The sequence below is a fragment of the Podarcis muralis genome, chromosome 18, assembly GCF_964188315.1.
Source record: "Podarcis muralis chromosome 18, rPodMur119.hap1.1, whole genome shotgun sequence".
Taxonomy (NCBI): domain Eukaryota; kingdom Metazoa; phylum Chordata; class Lepidosauria; order Squamata; family Lacertidae; genus Podarcis; species Podarcis muralis.
In genome coordinates, this window is record NC_135672.1 from 6,437,487 (window position 1) to 6,462,300 (window position 24,814).

Genomic DNA, 24,814 nt, shown 5'->3' on the forward strand with positions numbered 1-24,814 from the left:
GTCTGGGCAGAATGATGGAGGTGGAGACGCTCCTTCAGGTCTACTGGGCCGAGGCCGTTTAGGGCTTTAAAGGTCAGCACCAACACTTTGAATTGTGCTCGGAAACGTACTGGGAGCCAATTTAGTTCTTTCAGGACCAGTGTTATGTGGTCTCGGTGGCCGCTCCCAGTCCACAGTCTAGCTGCCGCATCCTGGATTAGTTGTAATTTCCGGGTCACCTTCAAAGGTAGCCCCACGTAGAGCACATTGAAGCAGTCTAAGCAGGAAAAAAACCAGAGGATGGACCACTCTGGCGAGACAATGCGCAGGCAGGTAGGATCTCAGCCTGTATACCAGATGGAGCTGATAAACAGCTGCCCGGAATGCAGATTTGACCTGCGCCTCCATGGACATCTGTGAGTCCAAAATGACTCCCAGGCTGCGCACCTGATCCTTCAGGGGCACTTCTTCTTTCTTTTCTTTTTTATAGGTTGGGGAAATCTGAGGCATCAACACCTTATGGTTCTAAGACAGTTATATAAACCTTTTGCCAAAGAAGAGAGGGGGTGTTGAAGAGCTTTAATTGTAATCAAAGTGCTGACACCATGTTCGCTGTAACTTTGCAAGCAGCTATGCTATAATATCCGTCCAGGAGAATGGAAAGGGAGGGGGTGGATTTGTAATTCATACCCAGAATACCTAACTGCAGACATATGTTTGCAAATCAATTTTGCTGCTCTCCTGGCTCTCCAGAAGTAACCTCAAACCAAGCGCAAGCGTTCATGTTGAAATACCCTCTCCTCTCCCTGCTTTTAGAAGACAGGCAGGTTTCTTAAAAGTCTTATTATACACACTCAAGTCAGGTTCGGGAAAAGTAACACACTCCATGAAGAAGAGGAGTTTGGATTTGATATCCCTCTTTATCACTACCCGAAGGAGTCTCAAAGCAGCTAACATTCTCCTTTCCCTTCCTCCCCCACAACAAACACTCTGTGAGGTGAGTGGGGCTGAGAGACTTCAGAGAAGTGTGGCTACCCCAAAGTCACCCAGCAGCTGCAGGCGGAGGAGCAGGGAAGCGAACCCAGTGCACCAGATTACGAGTCTATCGCTCTTAACCACTACACCACACTGAGAGAAAACACACCATCAGGCTCTGGAGGAGGGAATCCAAGATCGGGTGGGGGTGGAGGGCAGAGGGTACTCTCACTCTCTGCATTCACCTAGCTCTCACTGCCAGAGCCAGGATCTCTGTGGGGGGCATCCCCCCCCCCCCGATTCTGCACCCGGAGACACACACCCCGTCCCCATGCTATAGCACTGAGAGGAGCGAGCCAGCAGTAAATCACACGGAGCAAGTTGGAATTAGCAAAACCAGGGTCTGCACAGGAGTGTCTTGGGTCTCATGAGCGCAGCAACTCAACCTCCATCAGATCTTGCCCCCGTGAAGCAGTTGCTGAGACTTCAAGGTCCCTGCCTCCCCAGAGCTGTCTTATACCTCTTCTTCTCCAGGGTTTCATCTTCCAAGCGCTTGGAGACTGCGCCTGTGCGCCTTTCTTTGCTCCTCCCACGTCATGCCTCTCCTGGTTCTGCGAAACCAGGTGGGCAACAGGACGGGGAGACGCCTGAGTCTCTTCGCCAGCCAGACTCCTCTCTCCCTTCTCCCAGCCTCTGATTCTGAACTGCTCTCTGGCACAGACTCTCCCCGCTCACTAAGCCCTGTTACCTCACCTGCTTCGGACACCTCTTCCTCCCAGTTTTCTCCCTCTTGTCTCTCTGACCACTCCCTTCTTCCCCACCCCCACCCCCCACTACTCCTCTGCATCCGTGACAATCCAACAGGCTCTTTTCATCTTACCATCTCTCTGCTGGTCATTTTTGCAATACAAGGCGATTTCGGCCCCCCATCACCTAACCTGCCCCCTATCTGTGGTGGTAGAGTGTCCAGACATAAGGTCAACCACATTCTATAGCAGGGGTCAGCAAGCTTTTTCCAGCCGTGGGCCGCTCCACCGTCCCTCAGACCTTGTGGGGGGCTGGACTATATTTTGGAGAAAAATAATAATGAACGAATTCCTATGCCCCACAAATAACCCAGAGATGCATTTTAAATAAAACGCATTTTAAACGTAAAGGGACCCCTGACCATTAGGTCCAGTCGTGACCGACTCTGGGGTTGCGGCGCTCATCTCGCTTTATTGGCCGAGGGAGCCGGCATACAGCTTCCGGGTCATGTGGCCAGCATGACTAAGCCGCTTCTGACGAACCAGAGCAGCGCACGGAAACGCCGTTTACCTTCCTGCCGGAGCGGTACCTATTTATCTACTTGCACTTTGAGGTGCTTTCGGACTGCTAGGTTGGCAGGAGCAGCGACTGAGCAATGGGAGCTCACCGCATCGCAGGGATTCAAACCGCCGACCTTCTGATCAGCAAGCCCTAGGCTCTGTGGTTTAACCCACAGCACCATTCTACTCATGTTAAAACACCAGGCAGGCCCCACAAATGACCCAGAGATGCATTTTAAATAAAAGGACACATTCTACTCCGGTAAAAACAAGCTGATTCCCAGACTGTCCATGGGCCGGATTTAGAAGGTGATTGGGCCAGATCCAGCCCCCAGGCCGTAGGTTGCCTGCCCCTGTTCTAAGGGGAATTGAGTTTAAAAATAACAGCCATCACTCCTAAAAAGAAAGTCCCGTTCCTTCATCCTGCCATTTCCTCTGTTTTCACTCGAGGGGAAACTGACAGGCGCAGTCCGTTAAAGGAACTCTCTCTCTCTCTGTAATTATCTTGTCTTGATGGTTAAAGTGAGGGTCTGTTCTCCCCCCTCCGTACTTCCCCACCGGATATTCTTAATGGACTTTCTGTGACAAGGAGGCGATGCGCTGAAGGCAGATGGACACCGACAGGAAAATGATTATAATTTTCTGCTTGGTGTTTTTTTTCACCATTTTTTTCCATGGGGGGGGGGGCGAGGAGCCCTTTCTTCTCCCCCACATGCAACAAAAGGGAGAGAATCGTCGCCTGGTATTAATCTCATTTTTTTCCTGTTCCATATGAGGCAGGAGGGGTGGTTGAGGAAGAGGGGGGGGGGAAAGATGGGGGGAATCTGTTAGCAGAAATTTTGGTTCTCGAGCCAAGCAGAATCACGCAAGAGCACTTTGTTTCGTGTAGTATAGGCAGGGGTCTATATACACAATATATTTAAGTATATGTAATTAAATGTAATTAAATGCACAGTTGATTGATTTAATATATTAGATTATTTTTTTTATAAGATATTTATTAGCATTTTACAAAAAACCTAAGTTTACAGAATAAAAGGAATACAGAATAAAAAGAAAACATAGAGGGGGGGGGGAAGTAAAGAGAAAAATACAAGAATTACCAAAAAATACATAGAAAGAAAAAAAGAAAAAAGGAATACCAAATACAAAAAAATAATAACTAAGAGAAAATTTGAAAAATAAATCCATTTTTCGATGTCTTTAAGCTCATTTGGTTGTTTCCTTGACCTCCTCACACCTCCCCTTTTTTGTATTCCCATTTACATAATCAATTCAGCAAATCCTTACCCTCTTTCATTTATCTTAACTCTATATCTTAACCTATTATAACTATTTATTTTCATCCATTATCAGTCCATATTTGCATATTCTTATTAGCCTTGTTACCAATACCACTTATTTTCAATCCAACATCATTTTAACATTCATTAATTTTATCAAACAAATCTAATCGTTCACGACTACTTCCGTTACATTCGTAGCAATGCAGTTCTTAAAATGTGTTCTAAGTTGCCTTGGTGTTAACTTTGGAAAGGTGGCTTACAAATAAAAGGACCGATCGATCGGTTATTTATCGTTACTCCTAAATGTGTCGTGCAAATGGGGACCACAGCAGTGGCGTAGCGTGGGGGGTGCAGGGGGGGCCGGCCGCACCGGGCGCAACATCTGGGGTTAGGGCAAATCCACAGGTTAGGGGGCGCAAATCCACGGGTTAGGGGGCGCAAATCCACGGGTTAGGGGGCGCAAATTACTTGCCTTGCCCCGGGTGCTGACAACCCACGCTACGCCACTGGACCACAGTGAAACAAAAACTGGCCACATTTGGATATCATCGTATGTTCAATTTAGAGAGATTCCTGCGTTGCAGAGGGTTGGAACAGATGGTACTTGAGGTCCCTTCTAACTCTCACTTCTATGGTTCTAGGACGGGGGTAGGCAAACTGAGGCCCGGGGGCCGCATCCGGCCCAATCGCCTTCTCAATCTGGCCCCCGGACAGTCCGGGAATCATCTTGTTTTTACACGAGTAGAATGTGTCCTTTTATTTAAAATGCATCTCTGGGTTATTTGTGGGGCATAGGAATTCGTTCAGCCCCCCCCCCCAATATAGTCCGGCCCCCCACAAGGTCTGAGGGACAGTGGACTGGCCCCCTGCTTGCTGACCCCTGTTCTAGGATGTGTCTCCTTAGCAAGATATAAGCTAGCGTTTCAGCCACACAGCTCACCCCCATCTCTTCAGACAAACACTTAACTACAACTTCCCGTTTGAGGACTGCAGGAAGGCAGTTGACTTCCAAGCGTAGCCTCATATCCTGACTATATTTGCCACAGCTCCCCAGTTTGGGCGGAAACGGGAAGCTATCGCTAACCGAAAACTTCCTTCTTTTGTTTGCTCGCTTTGCACCGAGGGAAGAAAGAGCAAAGAGCATCCGAAATAGGGTTGCCACACCTGTCCTGACTCCTACAGGTGTGCCTGGCTCCCTCCTGGTGGAGGGAGCTGAATCTGGGCCTTTATTGTTTTATATCTGTTGTTGTTATTGTTGTTTAGTCGTTTAGTCGTGTCCGCCTCTTTGTGACCCCCTGGACCAGAGCACGCCACGCTCTCCTGTCTTCCACTGCCTCCCACAGTTTGGTCAGACTCAATGCTGGTAGCTTCGAGAACACTGTCTCACCATCTCGTCCTCTTTTGTCCCCTTCTCCTTGTGCCCTCCATCTTTCCCAACATTTTCCAGGGAGTCTTCTCTTCTCATGAGGTGGCCAAAGTATTGGAGCCTCAGCTTCAGGATCTGTCCTTCCAGTGAGCACTCAGGGCTGATTTCCTTCAGAATGGAGAGGTTGGATCTTCTTGCAGTCCATGGGACTCTCAAGAGTCTCCTCCAGCACCAGAATTCAAAAGCATCCATTCTTCGGCGATCAGCCTTCTTTATGGGTTTTATATCTATATATCTATAAATCTAAGGGACGCGGGTGGCGCTGTGGGTTAAACCACAGAGCCTAAGGACTTGCCGATCAGAAGGTCGGCGGTTCGAATTCCTGCAACGACGGGGTGAGCTCCCGTTGCTCGGTCCCAGGTCCTGCCAACCTAGCAGTTCAAAAGCACATCAAAGTGCAAGTAGATAAATAGGTACCACTCCAGCGGGAAGGTAAACGGCATTTCCGTGCGCTGCTCTGGTTCGCCAGAAGCGGCTTAGTCATGCTGGCCACAAGACCCGGAAGCTGTACGCCGGCTCCCTCGGCCAGTAAAGCGAGATGAGCGCCGCAACCCCAGAGTCGGTCACGACTGGACCTAATGGTCAGGGGTCTCTTTACCTTTTTCATCTATAAATCTAATAGATATAGGTATCAGGTTTGAGCTCTGAAATCTCAGAGTCTGGGATACTGCCGACCTGGCAATCCTAGTCCAGAATACTTTTTCATTTTTTTAAAAAATGAACTTTGTATGTAATTTTTATTAAATGTTCTGTTTTAGAATTTATAAAGTACTCATTTTTGCATGCTTAAGATATCAGTGACATCACTTCTTCTCTTTCCATGGTTCATTTTGCATATCATAAATCCCTGCATATTTTTTAAAACTAAACCATTATTACATCCATCAAAACTTATTTACGCTGTTTATCTTAATGCTGCCAGCATTTTCAGCTGTACAGAGTTGTTTCCCATATATTCAACAAACGTTTTCCAATCTTCTGTAAACGTATGTTCTTCTTGTTCTGTTATTCTATACGTTAAGCCTGCAAGCTGCGCATATTCCGTCAATTTAAGTTGCAATTCTTCTTTAGTTTGGACCTCGCTCATTTTCCATTTTGGGGCTAACAAAACACGGGCCGCAGTAGTGGCATACATAAATAACCTTTTTTTGACACCTGGGAATTTCAGTCTGGATTATCCCTGACAGAAAGGACTTTGGCCCAGAATACTTTTTCATTTCTCATCCTGTTAAGGCAATATACAATTGTCCAAATTAGACCACCATCAGAGGGGGGAAAGTCACCTCTCAGTGCATAGTTTAGAAATATATCACGTCTTCCCTTAAGGGGGCATGGGTGGTTTTTCCCCCGCCTCCTCAATTTTCTCCCCCTACAGCCGCAAGAAGTAATAAATTTAATTTCCTGTTCGTTTATTGTTGTGATCATCGATTCTGGATTTTTTATTATTATTACAATAAAAAAGATACAATTCAAGATGTAAAAAGAAGAGAAAGAAAGAAAGACAGGCGTGAGAATAATCAAAATTACCATTTGCGGCCAGATAACACAAGGTGCATGTGGATTTAAATTTTCTTTTACTTTATTAAACCAATGAATAAATAAAAAGCACGACATCTGGAGGTCCACAGGTCTCCCGTAGAGACCAAGGATTGCAAAACTGGCCCATTTGGGCCCCACCACCCAAAACAAAATAAACCCCCGCTCTTCCCTTCTCTCTCTTCTTTAAAGAGAACACAAATTTGAAGCTGCGCAAAGTGCAAGCCAGGACGTGCTCCGTGAGATTGGTGTCCTATTAAGTCCTGCTCAGAGTAGACTGATTGAAATTGATGGACAGGACTCACTCAAGTCCATTAATTTCCATGGGATTGCTCTGATAAGACCAGGCCACATCTGCCCTATGCATTTTAAGCAATACAGTGGTACCTTGGTTCTCGAACGACTTATTGGTTGAACAACTTGGAACCTAAATGCTGCAAACCCGGAAGTAAGTGTTCCAATTTGCAAACTTTTTTCAGAAGCCAAACGTGCTCCGTTTTGAGTGTTACGCTTCTGTTTTGAGTGTTATGCTGAGGGCTGTCGGTCTTTGCTATTTGTTTTGCGTTTTTGTGGTTCTTTTTGTGTGTGTGTGACTGTGTGGAACATTGTTTAATGCTTTCATTTTATTGTTTTGTTAGATAGTAAAATTCATGTAAAATTGCCGTTTTAGGGGTTGTTTTTAAAAGTCCGGAACGGATTAATCCGTTTTGCATTACTTTCTATGGGAAAGCGCGCCTTGGTTTTGGAACGCTTTGGTGTTGGAACAGACTTCCGGAAGGATAAAGGGACCACTGTATCGTCCTGCTTTAAGCAGACATGGCTTCTCCCAAAGGATCCTGGGAGGTGTAGTTTTTTAAGGGTGCATACAGCCATTCTTATCTCTTGGCAGGGGACTCTGGGAATTGCAGATCTCTTAAGGGGGGCAGAGGGTCCAATCAGCCCCCATAACAAAGTTTTCTCAGGATGCTTTGGGGAAAACCACGACTGTTTCAAGTGGGATGGCTCTGCTTTAAATGCATAGTGCATGGATAGGCAAACTAAGACCCGGGGGCCGGATCTGGCCCAATCGCCTTTGAAATCCAGCCCACGGACAGTCCGGGAATCAGCGTGTTTTTACATGAGTAGACTGTGTCCTTTTATTTAAAATGCATCTCTGGGTTATTTGTGGGGCATAGGAATTTGTTCATTTACAGTGGTACCTCGGGTTACATACGCTTCAGGTTACAGACTCTGCTAACCCAGAAATAGTGCTTCAGGTTAAGAACTTTGCTTCGGGATGAGAACAGAAATCGTGCTCCTGCAGTTAAGGTTAAGAACAGTTTCAGGTTAAGAATGGACCTCCGGAACAAATTAAGTACTTAACCCGAGGTACCACTGATTTTTTTCCTCCAAAATATAGTCCGGCCCCCCCACAAGGTCCGAGGGACAGTGGACCGGCCCCCTGCTGAAAAAGTTTGCTGACCCCTGGCATAGTGCATTTGGGACCTCCTAGATTCCCATCTTTTGACCTGCTCTGATCCCCCACCCCCACCCCAAAAGATCTACATTTGCCTACGTAGATATGCACGAAATTTTCAGCATGCCCATCCCACAGGTTCTTTGCATCAGCAGAATTTGAATTGTGAAGGGGGTTCTTTTTGTCCCTGTGCCGATGACAGATGCCACAGAGGCGGCAGGAAGAATAGGACGTTTATTTCGCTATTTCCTTTTAAAGATATGCACATATATATTCAGCACCCAACAGGCCCTCTCTTGTTACCGGTGGGTTTAAAAAAATATATTTAAAAAAATACTTCACTTCCGTGGGTTGAAGGCTCCTCTCAGCCACCTTCATGCCAGATAAAAGAATAGGTTTATTTTGCCATGTGTACCTTGGCATAAAATCAGCCCTGAGTGCTCACTGGAAGGACAGATCCTGAAGCTGAGGCTCCAAGACTTTGGCCACCTCATGAGAAGAGAGGACTCCCTGGGAAAGACCCTGATGCTGGGAAAGATGGAGGGCACAAGAAGGGGACGACAGAGGACCAGATGGCTGGAGACTGTTCTGGAAGCTACCAGCATGAGTTTGACCAAACTGTGGGAGGCAGTGGAAGACAGGAGTGCCTGGCGTGCTCTGGTCCAGGGGGTCACAAAGAGGCGGACACGACTATGAGAGGCACAAATACAAGATGGGTGACACCTGGCTTGAGAGCAGTACATGTGAAAAGGATCTAGGAGTCTTGGTTGACCACAAACTTGACATGAGGCAACAGTGTGACGCGGCAGCTAAAAAAGCCAATGCAATTCTGGACTGCATCAATAGGAGTATAGCATCTAGATCAAGGGAAGTAATAGTGCCACTGTATTCTGCTCTGGTCAGACCTCACCTGGAGTACTGTGTCCAGTTCTGGGCACCACAGTTCAAGAAGGACACTGACAAACTGGAACGTGTCCAGAGGAGGGCAACCAAAATGGTCAAAGGCCTGGAAACGATGCCTAATGAGGAACGGCTAAGGGAGCTGGGCATGTTTAGCCTGGAGAAGAGGAGGTTAAGGGGTGATATGATAGCCATGTTCAAATATATAAAAGGAGGTCATATAGAGGAGGGAGAAAGGTTGTTTTCTGCTGCTCCAGAGAAGCGGACACGGAGCAATGGATCCAAACTACAAGAAAGAAGATTCCACCTAAAGATTAGGAAGAACTTCCTGACAGTAAGAGCTGTTGGACAGTGGAATTTGCTGCCAAGGAGTGTGGTGGAGTCTCCTTCTTTGGAGGTCTTTAAGCAGAGGCTTGACAACCATATGTCAGGAGTGCTCTGATGGTGTTTCCTGCTTGGCAGGGGGTTGGACTCGATGGCCCTTGTGGTCTATTCCAACTCTATGATTCTATTCTATTCTATGACTAAACAACAACAACAAGAATTTTCTTTGTATTTCACATTATGAGGTTTATTTCAATTCTACGGATTTCACTATTTCACCTTATCTTCCCTATGTACGACATAACTTTTTCCCATTCTTTTTGAAATGTTTCTTCGCCCTGTTGTCGGATTTCCCCAATTAATTTAGCTATTTCTGCATATTCCATTACCTTCTGTCGCCATTCTTCTACTGTCGGCAATTGCTGCTGTTTCCAAACCTGCATTTCAGGGATTTGGGACTACATAACCCTCGAGGTCCCTTCCAGCCCTACAATTGCTAGGATCCCACGAAACTTCAGAAACGGTGCTTTGAGGTGCACACAGGCAACCCCCGTTTTGCGTCCCCCTTCGCCTGCATGGCGCGTCTCCAAAAGTGCTCCGTGCTGGAGCTGAGTTAAATCCAAGCGGATCGTGCCCCTTGTGCACATCAAAAGCCAAAGCTTGCTCGCCTTTTGTCAGCGGCTCATGCTCTGCTCCGTGTGGCAGCGATGTCAAGTGTTGTGGCAGGGACAGAACACGCTTGAGGGCGCTAGGCGGGTCAGAGTTCGCTCTGAAAGGTGTGCAAGGCGTTTGGGTACCTTGTAGTCGCCGAGCCTGGAAGAAGCTGTTGGTATTCATTTGGGGGGGGGGGTGCGTGAATCTTGCTGCTTCTGTTTCACTGGACACTTACCTGCCTGCAAGAATCTTCCCCGCAACGAGACAAGGCTAAAAATACGTCTTCAGTCAAGGAAGACGAGGCAACTCAGGGAAAGAAGTTGAAGTTGGGGCGGGGAAATTATATCTAGATGCTAGAGAGAGAATGCAGATGACACAACCTTGATGGCAGAAAGTGAGGAGGAATTAAAGAAGCTTTTAATGAGGGTGGAAGAGGAGAGCGCAAAATATGGTCTGAAGCTCAACCTCAAAAAAACGAAGATCATGGCCACTGGTCCCATCAACTCCTGGCAAATAGAAGGGGGAGAAATGGAGGCAGTGAGAGATTTTACTTTCTTGGGCTCCATGATCACTGCAGACGGTGACAGCAGCCACGAAATTAAAAGACGCCTGCTCCTTGGGAGAAAAGCAATGACAAACCTAGACAGCATCTTAAAAAACAGAGACATCACCTTGCCAACAAAGGTCTGTATAGTTAAAGCTATGGTTTTCCCAGTAGTGATGTACGGAAGTGAGAGCTGGACCATAAAGAAGGCTGATCGCCGAAGAATGGATGCTTTTGAATTCAGGTGCTGGAGGAAACTCTTGAGAGTCCCTTTCCTGCCCCGACCTGGCCACAGTGATCCATGCGACGGTCACCTCCAGGCTTGACTACTGTAATTCTCTCTACGCGGGGCTGCCCTTGAAGCTGTCCCAGAAACTCCAGCGGGTGCAGAATGCTGCAGTGAAGCTCCTCACGGGGTCTCTGCCATGGGAGCATATTCACCCAGTGCTTTTCCAGCTGCATTGGCTCCCGGTGGAGTACAGGGTCAGATTTAAGGTGCTGGTTTTGACCTTTAAAGCCCTTCACGGCCTAGGACCCTCGTACCTACGGGACTGCCTCTCCCGGTATGCCCCACGGAGAGCCTCAAGGTCCATAAATAACAACACCCTAGAGGCCCAGGGCCCTAAGGAAGTCAGAGTAGCCTCAACCAGAGCCAGGGCCTTTTCAACACTGGCCCCGGCCTGGTGGAACGCTCTGTCTCATGAGAGCAGGGCCCTGCAGGATCTGATTTCTTTCTGCAGGGCCTGTAAGACAGAGTCGTTCCGCCTGGCCTTTGGCTTGAAGTCAATCTGATTCCCTCCCCCTCTTACATTTTCCTTTCTCCTCCTGTGATGAGGCTGCATTTGAATACTTTAATGTTTCAATATTTTAATGTTGTATTTTAACCTTGTTTTTAAGTTGTATTCATTCAACTTGTTTTTATTATTGCTTGTTAGCCGCCCTGAGGCCGGCCTTGGCTAGGGAGGGCGGGGTATTAATAATAATAATAATAATAATAATAATAATAATAATAATAATAATGTATGTTGAAAAGTCTCAATAAAAATATTTTAAAAGGGAATTGCCGTTCTGTGAGCAGAATGGGGGGGGGGGGTGTCCTCCTATCAACCCATAGCGCCCACAGCAAACCACACAATTCCCAGGATTTTGATCTTTCCATTCAAATGAATCTCAAAGTGGCTTACAAACAATAAACAAGAACAGCATAATAAAGGTAAAGTAAAGGTACCCCTGCCCGTACGGGCCAGTCTTGACAGACTCTGGGGTTGTGCGCCCATCTCACTCAAGAGGCCGGGGGCCAGCGCTGTCCGAAGACACTTCCGGGTCACGTGGCCAGCGTGACAAGCTGCATCTGGCGAGCCAGCGCAGCACACGGAAACGCCGTTTACCTTCCCGCCAGTAAGCGGTCCCTATTTATCTACTTGCACCCGGGGGTGCTTTCGAACTGCTAGGTTGGCAGGCGCTGGGACCGAGCAACGGGAGCGCACCCCGCCGCGGGGATTCGAACCGCCGACCTTTCAGTCAGCAAGCCCTAGGCGCTGAGGCTTTTACCCACAGCGCCACCCGCGTCCCGAACAGCATAATAGAGCATCACAAATAAATGCTCATATGACAAAAAATAAACACATCAGTGGAACAATGGATAGATCAATGGATCTATGAAACGCTGTTAACGAAACAGCAGCTTATAAGCTAAACAACTACAGCAAAAGTCGTATTATATGATTAACAAATCAATGCGGCATTTGTAATCTATAAAACAGTATTAACAACATTATCTAAACAGCGACCCCAAAATCAACTAAGCGCTGTTAAGTTCAGACACACTCACCCTAAGTCATAATATTTTAACCGTTTAAAGTGGACTGGTGAGGCATCGATTGCATGGTGCAACTGGGCCTCTGCACCAGAAAAATAAATTGTGAGGTCGGTTTTGGGGTGGGGTTCTGCTCATAGCTGTCAACTTGCAGATTTGAAAATAAGGGACCAGCAGCCTCGAAAATAAGGGATCAGCAGCCAAAATAAGGGATTTTCAGAACAGAGGTATGTTCAACTTCTGAGCCCCTCCGAGCCAAAGGCAGAAAGCCCAGCCAGCAGCCAAACGAAGCCTCAAGCGGTGGTTCCCACAGCGCAGCAACCCGGCAAAGGGGATGCAGCAAGGAAAACCACCGTCACCTCTCCGCTGGGAAGCGCTGAGCAAAGGCGAGTCCCCAGGCAAGCAGGGAGGGAGGGAGAGGAGCTGCTTCCTTTGAAACCCGGGAAATTTAAGGGACATCATCAATAAGGGACAGCAGCGGGACACGGCGCTGGGATAAGGGAGTTTCCTGCCAAATAAGGGACAGTTGACCGCTATGGTTCCGCTTGGTTTGGGTTCCGACTGCAAGTTACCCAGAGCTGATTTGGGACAGGACCCGATGTGAGGAACTCTTTCTCTCTGCGTGGCATCTGTCTCTCTCCTTATTTCACTTCCATCCTTGCCTCTTCCCGTCTCGTTAGCTTGAAATTTACTGAAATACTGAAATAGCAGAGCCACAGCTGTGCTCGGGTGATTTCCTCCCCTTCCAAAAAAACACAAAACCCCAACCCGCGCAAACGCTCTTGGTCATAAAGCTGCCTTCTGCCATTCTTGAGGACAGGAGTGGGTTTATGTGCAGCTGCAAAATGTTGCATAGTGCAGATTGCACATGTCTGCTGGGTGTGATGCAGCTGCAGCGAACGCCACCCCCGCCATCCCATAAATGTATTCTGACACTAATGGAAAGGGTGTCAGGTGTGCGTGCAGGAGCCAGGCCATGTGACCAGTAGGGCTTTGCAGGACTGGGGGCTTCCTAAGTTTGTTCTGGAGAGGCAAGGTGCGGCCGCACAGGTGAGGCCGATTGGTAACTCACAGCACCTGGTGGCAAGAGCCAGGAAGGGATACAAGGTCAGCGTTTCCCTTCAGCTCTTTGCCACAGCAACATGTTCCCTGCCCTGCTGTGTTTGACTTTGTGACTCCCTGCTTCTTGATCCTTGGACCCTTGGCGTCTAGACTCCCGGCTCCCTGACCCTTGGACTCTTTGCTTCCCAACTCCTGGCTTCTAGACTCCCGTTCCTACTCCCACCCCGCCAACTTGCCCCCGTTCCCGACGTCCTTCGCTAGGACTTTGATAGTCCGTGAACTGGACCGTGACACATTGTCCCGATCAACCATTAAACCAGCAAACCACATGATGGGTAAATTTTAAGGCCTGTGGCTGTTCCAGAATTTTGTGGCCTCCAAACACTGCTTAAAAACCTCCAAGGAAGGGGAGTCCACAACCTCCCGAGGGAGACCGTTCCACAGTCTTAACAGCTCTTACTGTCAGAAAGTTCTTCCTGGTGTTTAGTCGGAATCTCATTCCTTGTAACGTGAAGCCCTGAGTTCGAGTCCTACCCTCCAGAGCAGGAGAAAACACGACTTCTCCATCCTCCATATGAGAGAGATATCTGAAGATAACTGTCCTATCTCCTCTCTGTTTCCTCTTTTCCAGTCTAAACATACCTAATTCCCTCCGCAATTCAGCACGTGTCTTAATTTCCAGACCCTTGACATCTTGGTTGCCTTCCTCGGCACACATTATATGCTGCAAAATGCTTAAATAGGTGTGCAATAAGGCAAACTAATAGTTAAAGAGCGAAGCAACTCACCTGAGGTTTGCTGGTTTTTGAAAGCTTACAAATTTGGTCTTAAAATCTGTACAATTTGACTCTTTCTTTATTCGTCATTTGTGAAATATTTCAAGTTATTCAATATTCTCTCCCTCCCTCCTCCCCGCACCCCTTTCTGTTTCTTGCACATAAAGGTCCCCCCGAGTTCATCAAGAATCCTGTGGACCAGATCGGGGTCTCTGGAGGGGTGGCGTCCTTCGTCTGCCAAGCGAGGGGAGACCCCAAGCCCCGCGTCACCTGGAACAAAAAGGGGAAGAAAGTGAACTCCCAGAGGTTTGAGGTAAGCGTCTCCTGCCTTTACAGGGGGGAGAATAAGGGCGTCCTAGAACCCTGGAGTCGGAAGGCACCCCGGGGCCATCTAGTCCAACCCCTGCGATGGAAAAAAAATTAGATTCTTGACATGGGAGCATTTAGGACTCTAATGTTGCTTCAAACACATCTGTTGTTTGCATGTTTTTAAAATGTTCTCAAGGGTCTAAAGTTTATATCAGGGGTGCCCAATTTTTTTCCAAAGAGGGCCAGATTTGATGAAGTGAACATGAACAACAACTACCAGACTTTTAGACAACATCTGCAGGCAGCCCTGTTTAGGGAAGCTTTTAATGTTTGAGGCATTACTGTGTTTTAATATTGTGTTGGAAGCCACCCAGAGTGGCTGGGGAAACCCAGCCAGATGGGCGGGGTATAAAGAATAAATTATTATTATTGTTGTTGTTAATTATTATTATAATTATTATGCGTGAGGGCCAACCAAAGTTGTTGGCTTTTTTTAGGATTGAAAATTTTCCGCTTTTTTTAGGATTTGACCCCGAGAAATAAACTGCCACAGGGGCAAGATAAAACCTAGATTAGGCCCCCCCGAAATGGACTTTGGACATTCCTGGTTTAGATGATGTTTAGGAGGAGGTTTATAAATCAGTGATCATAATCAGTGGTTTGTGTGTGGGAGGAGGACCAGGGAAACCAGGGCTGAAATCTCTGCTTGGCCACGTGAAGCTAACAGGGTGACCACAGTCTCTCCACCTCAGCCCTACCTCACACGGCTGTTGTGAGGATAAAATGAGGAGGGCGAGAGAACCATGTACATCACATTGAGCCCCTTGGAGGGAAGATGGGGGGTATAAATGCAATTAATGGATCATCATCAATTGGGGAGGGGGGCAGGAGGGAGAGACGGGTTGTTGGGAGAGGAACTGGGAGCCAGGTTCGAATCCCGGGGAGACAGACTGGGTGTCCTTCAGCCAGTTGCCGTCTCTCAGCCTACATCACAGGCTTGCTGAGAAGATACAGTGGTACCTCGGGATGCGAACGGGATCCGTTCTGGAGCCCCATTCGCATCCTGAACAGAACGTAAGACGCAATAGCACATCTGCGCGGGTCGCGTTTCGCCACTTCCGCGCATGTGCGTGACATCATTTTGACCGTCTGTGCATGCGCGAGCGGCGAAACCCGGAAGTAACATGCTCCGTTACATGAGCGCAACCCGAAAGCACTCAACCTGAAGCGTATTTATCCCGAGGTATGACTGTAAAGTGGGAAGCGGGTTGAGCAACAGCAGTGCGTCCTTTTGGGAGTACCGGTAGGATAAAATCGTGCATGTGCAATCTTTAGTCCCTCAAAGTGTTGTTTGAGATGGAAATGCCGCTTAAATTTTTTTAAGCATCCTTTCGGCGTCCCCAGGGTGTTTTGTTCTGTGCCCCTCTCCTACCCCCCCCCCCAGTGCAAAGTCTTTTACGTCTCTTCACATGTTTCTCCACGCACAAGCTATGGAGGGAGGAGGATTTTCATCTCCTGCACAAAATAGCTGTCGTGCGGTGCAGGAAATAGGAAATCCGAATGGCAAATCTGTCGCTGGGTTGTTGTTTTTCTGTCTGATGGACTCAGAGGAAGGGCAGTGTGAAGTGTGTATGTGTGTGAGAGTGATGTGATTTTAGTCCCTGTTTTTGTCAACGTACGTATGCAACAGATTTCTCTCCCGTCGTTTTTAAGGGCAACCTGCAACTCTCAGCCTGGTTTCAAAAAGCTCTCTGTAGTCAGTCCGTTGAGACATCTTGAAAGCGTTGTTCTTCCTCTGGAAGGCTGCTGAGGGGGGAGTGGGGTGTCAGAGAGGAAGTGGGGGGGGAGCAGGAGAGAGAAGGGGTGACAGAGAAAGAAAGAGAAATTGGCAAAAAATGTATACCGTATTTTTCGCTCTATAGGGCACACTTTTTCCCCTCCAGAAATTAAGGGGAAATGTGTGTGCGTCCTATGGAGCAAATGCAGGCTTCTTGGCTTCAGCGAAAGCAACGCGGAGCAATGCGGAGCATGGAGGGAACGCTCCGTCTGCGCTCCGGAGGCTTCGCGTTGCTTTCGCTGAAGCCTGGAGAGCGAGAGGGGTCGGTGCGCACCGACCCCTCTCACTCTCCAGGCTTCAGGGATAGCCGCCTGAAGCCTTCGGAGTGCAGCGCGAGTTCCCGCAAGCTTCAGGTTTCTTTCACTGAAGCCGGGAGAGTCTTGCTGCGCTCTGTTTTTTGTTTTTTTTAAATATTTATTGAAATTTTCAAAAAATCCAGAAAAAAAGAAAAAAGAAAAATTACAACGTATCCTTATTTTCAATAACATATTTCCCTGACTTCCCCACACCTTCCCTTCTTGTATTCCAATTCCAATTGTTAGTTCAACAAGTTTTTGTCCCCAATTTTTAACCTTATTATATTTAGTTCATTTTATATAACCAATTTTAACTTATAAACATCAGTCTTTATACGTCAACACTCATTCTTAATACCTTTTTCTAAAGTCGACCCAAATTCCCTTCCACGAATTCCCCAATTTTTATACTAATAACAAAACAGAATAAAAGAAATCAGAATATAATTGTACACCCTTTGGATTCCCAAACCCCACCCCCCTTTCCCGGTTTCGATCCCCAACGAATGTCCATCAGTCTATCTGCTATCAGCCTGGAGACCTCACGTCCGAGGCTCTTAATTCTCTCTCAATTCCTCTCTGCCGGTTTTTTTGATAGTCCTTTGTATTAAACACCAAATCTCGGAGAAGCTCTGTCCCAATAATGTCCATATTTCTTCCAGCCAGACCTCCATATTTAAAAGTGGAGCTCAAATCTTGTTTCTTAATCCTTTTAAGTCCAAATGTCCCAAAAGCTCCAGCTTCCACCTTGATCAAATTTAGATCTCTCCATTCTTCATTCTCCAAACCAGATTTCAAATCTCGTGCTGCGCTCTGCAGGCTTCGGGTTCCTTTTGCTGAAGCTGGGGGAGCAAGACTCTCCTGGCTTCAGCAGAGAGGGAGAGCTGTCCAGCGCCCCTTCAGCCAAGCGGGAGGAGCAATGGAAGGGGCTCCGTTTCTCCTGCCGCTTCACTGAAGGGGCGCTGAGCAGAGAGGGGGGAATTTTTTTTCTTGTTCTACCCCTCTAAAACAAGGTGCGTCCTATGTTCCGGTGCGTCCTATAGAGCGAAAAATACGGTAAATACAAATCAAACGAGTGTTGGAAATGTAAAGAGAAAGAAAGTTCTTTTTATCATATGTGGTATACTGGGAAATGATATATAATGAATTGAAAAAGATGTTTAAAATAACGTTTGTAAAAGAAAAAACCCAGAAGCTTTCTTTTGGGGAATTACAGGGACAGAACTACCCAAACTCTATAGAAATTCATTCAGGCACGCGATCACAGCGGCAAGAATGTTACTTGCCCAAAAATGGAAAGAAGAAGAAGTCCCAGCGAAAGAAGGATGGATGCGAAAACTCATGGAATATGCAGAAATGGCAAAACTTACTGGAAGAATAAGAAATCAAATAACGAACTTTTTATAAAAGAATGGAAATGTTTTATTGAACATTTACAAACAAACTGTAAACAGATAAGAACGTTGGTAGGGTTGTTGCAATAACCTGCAGTTAAAAGAGTATCTATTTAAAGTAGATTTATAAATGAGCAAATTTAAGTTCATTTGGATATGCAGCAAATATTAGAAATAAATTTAAGGAACCGCAGAAAGAGGGGGAAGGAAGTCGAGTTTTGAAATGTTAAAACGATTGTAAAATTATTGAAATGTATACAATTGAATATCATAAAATATATAAAAAATTAAAAAGAGAAAGAAGGGGTGTCAGAGGTGGGTGTCCGATAGAGAACAGTGGTTGACTCAAAATTGCAAGAAGTCAGACCCAAATTATGCATCTTCTACATGACTGTTATCATTGTACGCTCAGTTTTAAAATAGTCGTACCTTGGAAGTCGAACGGAATCTGTTCCAGAAGTCCATTCGACTTCCAAAACGTTCGGAAACCAAAGCGCGGCTTCTGATTGGCTGCAGGAAGCTCCTGCAGCCAATCGGAAGCCCCGCCGGATGTTCAGCTTCCAAAAGTAGTTCGCAAACCGGAACAGTCACTTCCGGATTTGCAGCATTGGGGAGCCAAAACCTTTGAGAACTAATCTATTCGAAAACCAAGGTACGACTGTACAGGGTTATTTCCGTTGAGTCTGAGACAACAAAATACGGGAAGGGGGGAACAGGGACTTGGAGATGTGCTCTGCTAACAGCAACCCCTCCCCGAAAACTCCTTGGCCTTTTAACACTTACTTTCTCTTCCTCTCCCCGTTTCAGACGATTGAGTTTGACGAAGGTGCCGGCGCTGTCCTGAGGATCCAGCCGCTCCGCACCCCCAGGGACGAAAACATTTACGAATGCGTTGCCCAGAACTCCGTGGCAGAGATCACCGTCAACGCCAAACTGACTGTCCTGAGAGGTAAATTCCTGCGGCGGGGCAGAACTTTCATTGCTTTGTGTCTCGTCTCTCCAATATTCCAAGGCTGCGTATCTGGGATAAAGCTCTGCAGGGCAAGTTGAATGTGCGTTGGATCTGCCAGTAGAAAATTCCAGCAGACTAGAGTTCTTTTAAGGCAAGGGCTGGTGCTCTGCCATTTTTAATGCAATTGTCCGTATGCTTTTAATAGGTAGGCTTAACTCTATCCATGTTTAATTGTTTTTTAATGATTTCCCCCTATGTCGCCAGCTGTTCTTATTTTTAGCTGAAAACTGCCTTAAGTCCATGAATAATAATAATAATAATAATAATAATAATAATAATAATAATAATAATAATAATAATAATAATAATAGCAGATAGTTCCTGCAGGAAGTTCTGCACCTCCTCCTTGTTTTCTCAGCAAGGGAACGCCTTGCACTTTCTCTTGCTCCCATAAAAATAAGGTAAAGGTAAGGAGCTGTGAGCCTAGGACTTTCCGATCAGAAGGTCGGCACTTCAAATCCCCGCAACGGGGTGAGCTCCCGTTGCTCAGTCCCAGCTCCTGCCAACCCAGCAGTTCGAAAGCACGTCAAAGTGCAAGTAGATAAATAGGTACCGCTCTGGCAGGAAGGTAAACGGCGTTTCCGTGCGCTGCTCTGGTTCGCCAGAAGCGGCTTAGTCCTGCTGGCCACATGACCTGGAAGCTGTACGCCGGCTCCCTCAGCCAATAAAGCAAGATGAGCGCTGCAACCCCAGAGTCGGCCACGACTGGACCTAATGGTCAGGGGTCCCTTTACCTTTAAGGGACCCCTGACAGTTAAGTCCGGTCGCGGATGACTCGGGGGTTGCGACGCTCATCTCGCTTTACAGGCCGAGGGAGCCGCCGTTTGTCCGCAGACAGTTTTTCCGGGTCATGTGGACAGCAGGACTAAGCCACTTCTGGCAAAACCATAGCAGCGCACAGAAACGTTGTTTACCTTCCTGCCGGAGTGGTACCTATTTATCTACTTGCACTTTGACGTGCTTTTGAACTGCTAGGTTGGCAGGAGCCGGGACCGAGCAACGGGAGCTCACCCCATCGCGGGGATTCAAACCGCCAACCTTCTGATCGGCAAGCCCAAGAGGCTCAGTGGTTTAGACCACAGCCCCAACCCCTATTCCCCGTTGCTCCCGTACGTTCAACCGACTGCCACTCCACCTTGCAAAGGAGCAGGTGGCGTTCCTGGAGCTCAGCAAGAGGCCCCCAAGTCCTTGTTCTGCGATGCCAACACGTTGGGCTGCTTCGCCGTCTGCCTCTCCCAGTGAGTGGCAAGGTGTCGCTTTGACGAGGATCTCCGCTGTCGGGAGTTAAGCAGGGGGAAGTTTCCGTATCAGGCGAGGCACCGCTTTATCTTAACAGCGTCTCAAGGGGCTGGGATTGGAGGGCAACAGATATGTCTCCGCTGCGTTTCTAGTTGTTTGTGATGGTTTCTGGGAAAATGAAATATTACCCTTCTTGTTGTTAGGAGCACAGGAAGCTCTCTTACTGCGATAGACTGTCTCCCCCGATATTGCTCTTAATTCTGACTGACAGCGTGTCTCTAGGGTAACGGGCCGAGAGAGGGATTCCTCCCCCACCCTCCATCACTGAACATCTCATCATTTTAAACAGGACTGGATCTGGGGGCTTTTGCAGGCACACCAGTTTTTTAGCTGCTGAACTTCTCTCCCCCAAAACATGACATTTTATTATTATTTTAAAAAATAAAACTTTAGTCTCCTCTCCCCTCTGCACAATTCACTGTTCTGAGCTCCCTCCTTTAACACCAGCATCCTCTGAGGGTGCATAACTTCGCCACTCCTCTGTGTAAGTTGTTGCAGGATCGTTTGGTCAGAACAGCCTTCCATGGATTGTTTGCAAGGACTGCCGCGCTGAACTTGCCTTCTTCCAGTCAGCCCAGTGGCTGGATCAGTCCCTCGCATCTCTGTTGTTGGGCTCAGTCAATTACGCCTGGTGCAGTGACGACGAGAGAGCAAGTTCGTACACCTTAGACCAGGGGTCAGCAAACATTTTCAGCAGGGGGCCGGTTCGCTGTCCTTCAGACCTTGTGGGGGGCTGGACTATGCTTTTGGGGGGGGGGTTATTTTGCCCCACAAATAACCGAGATAAAACCACACATTCTACTCATGTAAAAACACCAGGCAGGCCCCACAATTAACCCAGAGATGCATTTTAAATAAAAAGACACATTCTACTCATGTAAAACACACTGATTCCTGGTCTGTCCGTGGGCCGAATTTAGATGGCTATTGGGCTGGATCCCGCCCCTGGGCCTTAGTTTGCCTACCCGTGCCTAGACACTTTCAAAGTTGAAACTTTTTCAGAAGGTTCATACGAATGAAGTTCAAGTCAGAGAAAAAAAGTGCTTCAGCTGTCAGAAATTTCAAAAGCTTCATAAAAGGTAAAGGACCCCTGCACGGTTAATCCAGTCAAAGGCGACTATGGGGTTGCAGCACTCATCTCGCTTTCAGGCCGAGGGAGACGGCGTTTGTCCACAGACAGCTTTCCGGGTCATGTGGCCAGCAGGACTAAACTGCTTCTGGCACAACGAGACACCATGACGGAAACCAGAGCGCATTGAAATGCCGTTTCCCTTCCCGCCAGAGTGGTACCTATTTATCTGCTTGCACTGGTGTGCTTTCGAACTGCTAGGTTGGCAGGAGCAGGGACTCAGAAATGGGAGCTCACCCCGTCGCGGGGATTCGAACCACCAACCTTCTGATCAGCAAGCCCAAGAGGCTCCGTGGTTTAGACCACAGCATTCATTGGCGAATTGTTCCCCATGCCGCACCCGAAAGCGATTTGCTACTACGCTGCAAAATGTGGTCGTGTAGAGTGCGTCAGCCTGTTGAGAGCATCAGCCAGCCATTCCTTTTCCAAGATGCGCCATTCCGTGTGTTCTGCCGCTCAGTTTCCAATTTCTTTCCCCTCCATGGGCAGTCAGTTCTGTGGCTACCTGGGAATTGCTCAGTCCTTATTAGGCAGGTTTCGATTCCACTCACACTTAAGATGTTACTGTATTTCTGCAAATTTTGGAATCCCCTACACCCCCCCCCAAAAAAAAAGCTGCTTTCCCCACAGATTTCCCCAGGTTCACTCCTCAGCATCTCTAGGTAGGGCTGAGAAAGACCCGTGTTTGAAATCTTGGAGAGCAGCTGCCAGTCAGTGTAGACAATATTGGGCTAGGTGGACCAGAAGTCTGAAGCCGTATAAGGTAGCTCTCTATATTGTAGCCTTATTGGAGTTCACCGATAGGGTCTGCGTTGTTCCCGAGAGGGAGGAAGGAATTCAATGACACCGAGGTTGATTCCAAGAAAGAGTTTATTCTGCTCTCCGGATAGCAGAAGGCACTTGCATGGTCAGTCCACAGCAAGTCCAAAGAAATGAGAAATTTCATGCAGTATATATATCCTCCAGGCACCCTCCCCCCCCCCTTCCCCAGGAATCCAGCCACGTCAGCTTGTACACGCAGGTTGACATCACAGATGTTCCTGCTCCGGCACTCTTAACCATAAAAGGGTATTCCTTCCTATACTTCTGACCATAAAAGGGTTTTCCTTCCTACACTCTTATCTTGGAGCAAGAGGTCACCATCTCCAAGAACACCCTCTGGCGCTGTTCCCAGACTAGGTCTGTGCGTGTTTGTGGTCAGGATATAAGATAAGGCACAGACGTGTCTTCCCTGTTCTACTGGTACAGTCAAGGCCATCCTTGCCGTCACAAACTGATAAAGGAGAGGGCTCTGAGCACTTGTTTATACAGCTGGGTTTTGGCTCAAGAGCTCAAGTTAAAGCATTTTAGCTAAGGAAAAATAGGGATTTTGGTGCAGTTTCAAACTGCCTGCACAGTCAGTTTTGGGTTTGGGAAACCCATTCCTTCAATATTACTGTTTAAATCAGCTCTTTATTCAGTCACGAGGACTGACTCTTTAGGGAATGGGCTGTAGCTCATATGTGGAGCGCAGAAGGCTCCAAGTTCAAGCATCTTCCAGTAAGTCCGGGAGAGAACCCCTCTCAGAAATACTGGAGAGCTGCTGCCAGCCAGTGTAGACAACACTGGGCTAGATGGAGCAATTGGTCTATGTCAGTAGAAGGCAGCTTTCAACGTTACCATTACTAACAACCCAAAAACGCAGTAGCGGAGTATTACGTCATGCAATGTATGAATACGAGTAATATTTGTTCGTGAAGCCGGAGCCATTACGAAATAAAATGCATTAAACAGAATTAAAAACACACAGTAAAAATAATCATTAAAACCAGGGCTTCTTTTAGATAAGAGTTGGAGTTTAACCTCTCATCCCCCACAGACTTTCCTCCTTAAAATCGCCGCTTTCGAGGCAAAAACTGGCCACTTTTTCAAAGGTGCGTCAGGGGGACCTATCCCCTAACAAAAAGTTAAATCAGATACCTGATCAGTCTCTCTCACCTGAGAGATCTGAATCTTTGAGCAAGCCTGCTTGTGCTATACAGTGGTACCTCGGGTAACATACGCTTCAGGTTACAGACTCCGCTAACCCAGAAATAGTACCTCGGGTTAAGAACTTTGCTTCAGGATGAGAACAGAAATTGAGCTCCGGCGGCAGCAGGAGGCCCCATTAGCTAAAGTAGTGCTTCAGGTTAAGAACAGTTTCAGGTTAAGAACAGACCTTCAGAACGAATTAAGTACTTAACCTGAGGTACCACTGTATACAAAGCAAACAAACAATAAATGATAAGGGGAAGAAATGGGGAAACAGCAATATTAATCACAACTTCCGTATTTCCTGAGCTAGCGTGGATGATCAACGTTGGGCATCTTGAGTCCAAAGCACAGGAAATAAAATCATAGAATTGAGAAGGGACCAGAAATGTGCATGTTTTCCTCAGTAGCCCAAATCCGTAGGTTCCGAAACCACAACAAGAAATGCATATTTTTTTCCCAAATATTTCCATCGCTCGGCTGCCAGAATCCTGCCTGCAGCCGACATCCGCATCAAAAGTTCTTCAGAGCAATGAGCTTTCATGCTGTCAGTCTGCATATTCGCTACAGAGAGCTCTGCTAACATCTGCGGGTCTGCAGTCGGGATGGCTGCGCCAGATGCAACCCTAGACTCTTATTTAAGGCTTCTCCCCACATTCCTGGGACCTGGGTGGCGCTGTGGGTTAAACCACAGAGCCTAGGGCTTGCCGATCGGAAGGTCGGCGGTTTGAATCCCCGCGACGGGGTGAGCTCCCGTTGCTCGGTCCCTGCTCCTGCCCACCTAGCAGTTCGAAAGCACGTCAAAGTGCAAGTAGATAAATAGGTACCGCTCCAGCGGGAAGGTAAACGGCGTTTCCGTGCGCAGCTCTGGTTCGCCAGAAGCGGTTTAGTCATGCTGGCCACATGACCCGGAAGCTGTATGCCAGCTCCTCGGCTAATAAAGCGAGATGTGCGCCGCAACCCCAGAGTCGTCCGCGACTGGACCTAATAGTCAGGGGTCCCTTTACGTTTTTACCCACATTCTTAGGAGTGAGCAATGGCAAACAAAAAACGGGGGAAAGGCAGTCTCCCCCCCCAAAAAAAAACTGGGGAAAAGAACAAGGTAGCAAAACAAACAAGCACAAATAATGAACAATTAAGTACTGGAGCGCTGATAGCGAATAAATCACGGAGCGGGCACGGTTTTAAATGGATCCTTAGCGCCGTCGTGGGGGAGCCCTCTTTGGTGACAAATACAAATGTGCGGAAAGAGCGGGGGGGGGGGGGATATATTACGCAAGGCTGGAATTGCCCCGCAACTGCAGCTGTTCAAGCTCCGGGCCTCTGCAAGCTCCACAGCTGTCGCTCGTCTGGGGTGGGGACCCATGAAGCAGCCTGTCTTGTCTCCCCCTCCGTTGGGGCCTGGCAAACAGGCAAAAGTGTCAGCCGAGGAGGGACCCGGCTGACAAGGGGGAGTTGCCACCGAACAGCTGGCACGCTCATTACGC

General features: G+C 47.6%; 1 protein-coding gene across 7 annotated transcripts in view; it reads left to right on the forward strand.

The window, feature by feature from the left end:
- Positions 1-24,814, forward strand: part of PTPRS (protein tyrosine phosphatase receptor type S) — a 295,013-nt gene that overhangs the window by 123,512 nt on the left and 146,687 nt on the right. For all 7 annotated transcript variants that reach the window (XM_077922007.1, XM_077922006.1, XM_077922009.1 and 4 more), the window contains 2 exons: positions 14,209-14,354; positions 18,685-18,826. In XM_077922007.1, the coding sequence (XP_077778133.1) occupies positions 14,209-14,354; positions 18,685-18,826 (288 nt within the window). The remainder of the gene's footprint in view (positions 1-14,208; positions 14,355-18,684; positions 18,827-24,814) is intronic.